Genomic DNA, 10,000 nt, shown 5'->3' with positions numbered 1-10,000 from the left:
ACACCCTACACCCTACAGACTACACCCTATACACTATACACTACACACTACACCCTACACACTACACACTACAGACTACACCCTATACACTACACCCTATACACTACACCCTATACACTACACACTACACCCTATACACTACACACTATACACTACACCCTATACACTACACACTACACCCTATACACTACACACTACACCCTATACACTACACCCTACACACTACACACTACACCCTATACACTACACCCTACACACTACACACTACAGACTACACCCTATACACTACTCCCTATACACTACACCCTATACACTACACCCTATACACTACACCCTATACACTACACACTACACCCTATACACTACACACTATACACTACACCCTACACACTACAGACTATACACTACACCCTAAACACTACAGACTACACCCTACAGACTACACCCTATACCCTATACACTACACCCTACACACTACACCCTACACCCTATACACTACAGACTACACCCTACAGACTACACCCTATACACTATACCCTATACACTACACCCTATACACTACACACTACACACTACACCCTACACCCTATACACTACACCCTGCAGACTACACCCTACACCCTATACACTACACACTATACACTACACCCTATACACTACACACTATACCCTATACACTACACCCTACAGACTACACCCTATACACTACACACTATACACTATACACTACACCCTATACACTGCACCCTACACCCTATACACTACACCCTATACACTACACCCTATACACTACACCCTATACACTACACACTATACACTATACACTACACCCTATACACTATACACTACACACTATACACTATACACTACACCCTATACACTGCACCCTACACCCTATACACTACACCCTATACACTACACCCTATACACTACACCCTATACACTACACACTATACACTATACACTACACCCTATACACTACACCCTATACACTACACCCTATACACTACACACTATACACTATACACTACACCCTATACACTACACCCTACAGACTACACCCTATACACTACACCCTATACACTACACCCTATACACTACACCCTATACACTACACACTATACACTACACCCTATACACTACACACTATACACTATACACTACACCCTATACACTACACCCTACAGACTACACCCTATACACTACACACTATACACTACACACTATACACTATACACTACACCCTACAGACTACACCCTACACACTACACCCTACACACTACACCCTACAGACTACACCCTACAGACTACACCCTATACACTACAGACTATACACTACACCCTATACACTATACACTACACCCTACAGACTACACCTTATACACTACACCCTACACCCTATACACTACACCCTACACCCTATACACTACACCCTATACACTACACCCTACAGACTACACCCTACACACTACACCCTACAGACTACACACTAAACCCTACAGACTACACACTAAACCCTACAGACTACACACTAAACCCTACAGACTACACACTACACCCTACAGACTACACACTACACCCTACAGACTACACACTACACCCTACAGACTACACACTAAACCCTATACCCTACAGACTACACACTAAACCCTACACCCTAAACCCTACACCCTACAGACTATCCCTGATGTTCTCATTGTGTCTCCCTAGAGTAGTAATACCTTATTCCACATGTTGTTACAGCCTGAATTCACTATGTATTAAATATATGTATTAAATACACACTATACACTACACACTACACCCTACAGACTACACCCTACACCCTACACCCTACACCCTAAAGTAGTAACACCTTATTCCACATGTTGTTACAGCCTGAATTCACTATGTATTAAATATATGTATTAAATACACACTATACACTACACACTACACCCTACAGACTACACCCTAAACCCTACAGACTACACCCTACACCCTACACCCTAAAGTAGTCACACCTTATTCCACGTGTTGTTACAGCCTGAATTCACTCTGTATTAAATATATGTATTAAATACACACTATACACTACACACTACACCCTACAGACTACACCCTAAACCCTACACCCTACACCCTAAAGTAGTCACACCTTATTCCACGTGTTGTTACAGCCTGAATTCACTATGTATTAAATATATGTATTAAATACACACTATACACTACACACTACACCCTACAGACTACACCCTAAACCCTACACCCTACACCCTACACCCTATACCCTACACCCTAAAGTAGTCTCACCTTATTCCACATGTTGTTACAGCCTGAATTCACTATGTATTAAATATATGTATTAAATACACACTATACACTACACCCTACAGACTACACACTAAACCCTACAGACTACACACTAAACCCTACAGACTACACCCTACACCCTACACCCTACACCCTAAAGTAGTCACACCTTATTCCACATGTTGTTACAGCCTGAATTCACTATGTATTAAATATATGTATTAAATACACACTATACACTACACACTACACCCTACAGACTACACCCTAAACCCTACACCCTACACCCTAAAGTAGTCACACCTTATTCCACGTGTTGTTACAGCCTGAATTCACTATGTATTAAATATATGTATTAAATACACACTATACACTACACACTACACCCTACAGACTACACCCTAAACCCTACAGACTACACCCTACACCCTACACCCTAAAGTAGTCACACCTTATTCCACATGTTGTTACAGCCTGAATTCACTATGTATTAAATACACACTATACACTACACACTACACCCTACAGACTACACCCTAAACCCTACAGACTACACCCTACACCCTACACCCTAAAGTAGTCACACCTTATTCCACATGTTGTTACAGCCTGAATTCACTATGTATTAAATATATGTATTAAATACACACTATACACTACACACTACACCCTACAGACTACACCCTAAACCCTACACCCTACACCCTAAAGTAGTCTCACCTTATTCCACATGTTGTTACAGCCTGAATTCACTATGTATTAAATATATTTGTCTCACTCATTTGCCCACAATACCCCACAATGACAACATGTTTTCAGAAACGTTATGGAAGTTAAAGACATAAATATCTAATTTTCATATTATGGATCGTACAACATTTGCCCAATATTTTTTTCGAAATTCTTCAAGCTCTGTTAGTCGAGGTAATTGAGGTAATATGTACATGTAGGTAGAGGTAAAGTGACTATTTGATTAGCTGTTCAAGATGTCTTGGGGGTAGAAGCTATTAAGAAACCTTTTGGACCTAGACTTGGTGCTCCGGTACTGCTTGCCGTGCGGTAGCAGAGAGAACAGTCTATGACCAAGGGTGGCTGGAGTCTTTGACCATTTTTAGGTCCTTTCTCTGACACCGCCTGGTATAGAGGTCCTGGATGGCAGGAAGCTTGGCCCCAGTGATGTACTGGGCCGTACGCGCTACCCTCTGTAGTGGCTTGCGGTCAGAGGCCGAGCAGTTGCCGTACCAGGCGGTGATGCAACTCGTCAGGATGCTCTCGATGGTGCAGCTGTAGAACCTTTTGAGGATCTGAGGACCCATGCCAAAATTGTTTCATTCTCCTGAGGGGGAATAGGCTTTATCGTGCCCTCTCCACGACTGTCTTACTGTGTTTGGACCATGATAGTTGGTTGGTGATGTGGACACCAATGAACTTGAAGCTCTCAACCTGCTCCACTACAGCCCCGTCGATGAGAATGGGGGCGTGCTCGGCCCTCCTTTTCATGTAGTCCACAATCATCTCCTTAGTCTTCGTCACGTTGAGGGAGAGGTTGTTGTCCTGACACCACCCGGCCAGGTCTCTGACCTCCTCCCTATAGGCTGCCGCGTCGTTGTCGGTGATCAGGCCTACCACTGTTGTGTCATCGGCAAATGTAATAGTGTTGGAGTCGTGCCTGGCCGTGCAGTCATGAGTGAACAGGGAGTACAGGAGGGGACTGAGCACGCACCCCGAGTGGCCCCATGTTGAGGATCAGCGTGGCAGATGTGTTGTTGCCTACCCTCACCACCTGGGGGCGGCCCGTCAGGAAGTCCAGGATCCAGTTGCAGAGGGAGGTGTTTAGTCCCAGGATCCTTAGCTTAGTGATGAGCTTTGAGGGCGCTATGGTGTTGAACGCTGAGCTGTAGTCAATGAATAGCATTCTCACATAAGTGTTCCTTTTGTCCAGGTGGGAAAGGGCAGTGTGGAGTGCAATCTCTATTGCTTGGTGCGGTATTTAAATTGAAGTGGGTCTAGGGTTTCTGGGATGATGGTGTTGATGTGAGCCATGACCAGCCTTTCAAAGCACTTCATGGCTACAGATGTGAGTGCTACGGGTCGGTATTTATTTAGGCAGGTTACCTTAGTGTTCTTGGGCACAGGGACTATGGTGGTCTGCTTGAAACATGTTGGTATTACAGACCCAGTCAGAGTTTGTCAATGAAGACACTTGCCAGTTGGTCAGCACATGCCCAGAGCACACGCCCTGGTAATCTGTCTGGCTTTGCGGCCTTGTGAATGTTGACCTGTTTGAAGGTCTTAATCACATCCGCTATGGAGAGCATGATCACACAGTCGTCCGGAACAGCTGGTGCTCTCATGCATGTTTCAGTGTTACTTGCCTCGAAGCGAGCATAGAAGTAATTTAGCTCATCTGGTAGGCTCGTGTCACTGGGCAGCTCTCGGCTGTGCTTCCCTTTGTAGTCTGTAATAGTTTGCAAGCCCTGCCACATCCGATGAGCGTTAGAGCAGGTGCTGTACGATTCAATCTTAGCCCTGTATTGATGCTTTGCCTGTTTGATGGTTCGTCTGAGGGCATAGCAGGATTTCTTATAAGCTTCCGTGTTAGAGTCCCGCTCCTTGAAAGCAGCAGCTCTAGCCTTGTGCTCAGTGCGGATGTTGCCTGTAATCCATGGCTTCTGGTTGGGGTATGTACGTACAGTCACTGTGGGGACGACATCCTCAATGCACTTATTGATAAAGCCAGTGACTGATGTGGTGTACTCCTCAATGCCATCGGAAGAATCCCGGAACATATTCCAGTCTGTGATAGAAAAACAGTCCTGTAGTTTAGCATCTGCTTCATCTGACCACTTTTTTTATAGACCGAGTCACTGGTGCTTCCTGCTTTAATTTTTGCTTGTTAGCAGGAATCAGGAGGATAGAGTTGTGGTCAGATTTACCAAATGGAGGGCGAGGGAGAGCTTTGTACGCGTCTCTGTGTGTGGAGTACAGGTAGTCCAGAGTTTTTTCCCTCTGGTTGCGCATTTAACATGTTGATAGAAATGAGGTAAAACTGATTTGAGTTTCCCTGCATTAAAGTCCCCGGCCACTAGGAGCGCCGCCTCTGGATGAGCGGTTTCCTGTTTGCTTATACAGCTGGTCGAGTACGGTTTTAGTGCCAGCTCTGTCTGTGGTGGTATGTAGACAGCTACGAAAATACAGATAAACTCTCTCGGTAGATAGTGTGGTCTACAGTTTATCATGAGATTATTATGTGACTTGTTTAAGCACATTTTTACTCCTGACCTTTAGGCTTTCCATAACATGTTAGTCATTTAGCAGATGCTCTTATCCAGAGAGAATTACAGTTAGTGCATTCATCTTCAGATGGCTAGATGGGACAACCACATATCACTGTCATAGTATTGTCAAAGACCCCAGCCACCCCAGTCACAGACTGTTCTCTCTACTACCGCACGGCAAGCGGTACCGGAGTACCAAGTCTAGGACAAAAAGGCTTCTCAACAGTTTTTACCGCCAAGCCACAAGACTCCTGAACAGGTAATCAAATGGCTAACCGGGCTATCTGCATTGTATCTGCATAGCTTGGACTGGGCTGAGCAGCAGCTGCCCTCCAGTAGAGGTGGGAGGTGGGAGGACCAAGAGACCTGAGGTGGCAGAACGGGAGTGCTTGGGTTGGGGTGTAGGGTTTGAGCATAGCCTGAAGGTAGGGAAGGGCAGTTCTTCTTGCTGTTCTGTAGGTAAGAGCCATGGTTTTGTAGTGGATGTGAGCTTCAACTGGAAGCCAGTGGAAGAGCAGTGTCTCATGGGAAAACTTGGTAAGGTTGAACACCAAGCGGGCTGCAGCGTTCTGGATAAGTTACAGGGGTTTAATGGCACAAGCGGGGATCCCAGCCAACATTGAGTTGCAGTAGTTCAGACGGGAGAGAACGAGTGCCTTGCATTAGGACCTGCGTCGTTTCCTGTGTGAGGAAAGGTCGTACTCTACAGATGTTGTAGAGCATGAACCTGCAGGAGTGAGTCACTGCTCTGATGTTTACAGAGAACGACAGGGTGTTGTCCAGGGTCACGCCAAGGCTCTTTGCGCTCTGGGAGGGGGACCCTGTGTAAACCATGATGGAGAGGTCTTTGATCGTTCTGAGAGAGTTGGTCAGAGACCGCATGCTCATACAGGGTCTGTAGTTTTATAGAAGGGATACAGGGTCTGTAGTTTTATAGAAGGGATACAGGGTCTGTAGTTTTATAGAGAGAAGGCATACAGGGTCTGTAGTTTTATAGAGAGAAGGGATACAGGGTCTGTAGTTTTATAGAAGGGATACAGGGTCTGTAGTTTTATAGAGAGGAGGGATACAGGGTCTGTAGTTTTATAGAAGGGATACAGGGTCTGTAGTTTTAGAGAGAGAAGGGATACAGGTCTGTAGTTTTATAGAAGGGATACAGGGTCTGTAGTTTTAGAGAGAGAAGGGATACAGGGTCTGTAGTTCTGTTCTTAGGCCGTCGTCAAAAAAACCACATTTGTTCTTATTAACTGACTTGCCTAGTTAAATAAAGGTAAAATAAAAAAAATACCTGAATATATCTGAAACACTGAACCCTAACCCTATCTTTATCTAACTAACAAACAGACAGACAGACAGACAGACAGACAGACAGACACTACTTTATCTAACTAACACACTACACCCTAAACATGTTGTCTGTTTCCAGGTCAGTGATAGCCCCCATGTTGTCTGTTTCCAGGTCAGTGATAGCCCCCATGTTGTCTGTCTCCAGGTCAGTGATAGCCCCCATGTTGTCTGTTTCCAGGTCAGTGATTGCCCCCATGTTGTCTGTTTCCAGGTCAGTGATAGCCCCCATGTTGTCCAGACATGGCAAACTGTGGTCGAACTTCTGGGGAGCTCTGAGTCCTGAGGGATTCTACTCTCGATCTGAAGACTACATCGATATCGTACAGGGCAAGAGAATGTGAGTACACACACACACACACACACACACACACACACACACACACACACACACACACACACACACACACACACACTATATATAACCCTATATATAGTTGAAGTAGGAAGTTTACATACACTTAGGTTGGAGTCATTAAAACTAGTTTTTCAACCACTCCACACATTTCTTGTTAACAAACTATAGTTTTGGCAAGTTGGTTAGGACATCTACTTTGTGCATGACACAAGTCATTTTTCCAACAATTGTTTACAGACAGATTATTTCACTTATAATTCACTGTATCACAATTCCAGTGGGTCAGAAGTTTACATACACTAAGTTGACTGTGCCTTCAAACAGCTTGGAAAATTCCAGAAAATGATGTCATGGCTTTAGAAGCTTCTGATAGGCTAATTAACATCATTTGAGTCAATTGGAGGTGTACCTGTGGATGTATTTCAAGGCCAACCTTCAAACTCAGTGCCTCTTTGCTTGACGTCATGGAAAAATCAAAGGAAATCTACCAAAACATCGTAAAATAAATTGTAGACCTCCACAAGTCTGGTTCATCCTTGGGAGCAATTTCCAAACGCCTGAAGGTACCACGTTCATCTGTACAAGTACGCAAGTATGAACACCATGGGACCACGCAGCCGTCATACCACTCAGGAAGGAGAAGCGTTCTGTCTCCTAGAGATGAACGTACTTTGGTGCGAAAAGTGCAAATCAATCCCAGGATAACAGCAAAGGACCGTGTGAAGATGCTGGAGGAAACAGGTACAAAAGTATCTATATCCACAGTAAAACGAGTCCTATATCGACATAACCTGAAAGGCCGCTCAGCTAGGAAGAAGCCTCTGCTCCAAAACTGCCATAAAAAAGCCAGACTACGGTTTGCAACTGCACATGGAGACAAAGATCGTACTTTTTGGAGAAATGTCCCCTGGTCTGATGAAACAAAAATAGAACTGTTTGGCCATAATGACCATCGTTATGTTTGGAGGAAGCCGAAGAACACCATCCCAACCGTGAAGCACGGGGGTGGCAGCATCATGTTGTGGGGGTGCTTTGCTGCAGGAGGGACTGGTGCACTTCACAAAATAGATGGCAAGATGAGGAAGGAAAATTATGTGGATATATTGAAGCAACATCTCAAGACATCAGTCAGAAAGTTAAAGCATACTTCCAAAGTTGTGGCCAAAGGGCTTAAAGACTACAAAGTCAAGGTATTGGAGTGGCCATCACAAAGTCCTGACCTCAATCCTACAGAAAACCTGTGGGCAGAACTGAAAAAGTGTGTGCGAGCAAGGAGGCCTACAAACCTGACTCAGTTACACCAGCTCTATCAGGAGGAATGGGCCAAAATTCACCCAACTTATTGTGGGAAGCTTGTGGAAGGCTACCCGAAACGTTTGACCCAAGTTAAACAATTTAAAGGCTATGCTACCAAATACTAATTGAGTGTATGTAAACTTCTGACCCACTGGGAATGTGATGAAAGAAATAAAAGCTGAAATAAATCATTCTCTCTACTATTATTCTGACATTTCACATTCTTAAAATAAAGTGGTGATCCTAACTGACCTAAGACAGTGAATTTTTACTAGGATTAAATGTCAGGAATTGTGAAAAACTGAGTTGAAATGTATTTGGCTAAAGTGTATGTAAACTTCTGACTTCAACTGTAACTTTATATTTTCTATATGTTAACCCTATATATTATATATGTTATCTATATATCCCTATATATTATATATGTTATCTATATATCCCTATATATTCTGGATGTTATCTATATATCCCTATATATTCTGGATGTTATCTATATATCCCTATATATTATATATGTTATCTATATATCCCTATATATTATATATGTTATCTATATATCCCTATATATTATATATGTTATCTATATATCCCTATATATTATATATGTTATCTATATATCCCTATATATTATATATGTTATCTATATATCCCTATATATTATATATGTTATCTATATATCCCTATATATTATATATGTTATCTATATATCCCTATATATTATATATGTTATCTATATAACCCTATATATTATATATGTTATCTATATATCCCTATATATTATATATGTTATCTATATATCCCTATATATTATATATGTTATCTATATATCCCTATATATTATATATGTTATCTATATATCCCTATATATTATGTATGTTATCTATATATCCCTATATATTATATATGTTATCTATATATCCCTATATATTATATATGTTATCTATATATCCCTATATATTATATATGTTATCTATATATCCCTATATATTATATATGTTATCTATATATCCCTATATATTATATATGTTATCTATATATCCCTATATATTATATATGTTATCTATATATCCCTATATATTATATATGTTATCTATATAACCCTATATATTATATATGTTATCTATATAACCCTATATATTATATATGTTCTCTTTCTCTGTAGCGGTCTGTGGAACGTTCCCTATATAACCCAGGTCTACATGATAAAGGGGTCAGTCTTGAGAGGTAGACTGTCTCAGGTCAGTCTGTACAGTCAGGAGGGGATGGACCCTGATATGGTGTTCTGCCGGGCCGTACGAGACCAGGTATATATTATACATGTAATGTTATCTATGATATATTATGATCATGGGAGATACCATTTCTGTCTGTATTGACTCAGGGGTGTGAATACTAATCTAATCATATATATATATAACATATATAAATATGT

General features: G+C 42.1%; 1 protein-coding gene across 1 annotated transcript in view; it reads left to right on the top strand.

Moving 5' to 3' along the window:
• The window catches only part of plod3 (procollagen-lysine, 2-oxoglutarate 5-dioxygenase 3), a 59,327-nt gene that overhangs the window by 38,043 nt on the left and 11,284 nt on the right, over positions 1 to 10,000 (top strand). The window contains exons 12-13 of the mRNA XM_045701714.1: positions 7,129 to 7,254; positions 9,731 to 9,872. Of these exons, the coding sequence (XP_045557670.1) occupies positions 7,129 to 7,254; positions 9,731 to 9,872 (268 nt within the window). The remainder of the gene's footprint in view (positions 1 to 7,128; positions 7,255 to 9,730; positions 9,873 to 10,000) is intronic.

The sequence above is a fragment of the Salmo salar genome, chromosome ssa18 (genome assembly GCF_905237065.1).
Source record: "Salmo salar chromosome ssa18, Ssal_v3.1, whole genome shotgun sequence".
In the NCBI taxonomy this organism is placed as follows: domain Eukaryota; kingdom Metazoa; phylum Chordata; class Actinopteri; order Salmoniformes; family Salmonidae; genus Salmo; species Salmo salar.
This window is presented reverse-complemented; position numbering and strand designations above follow the sequence as displayed.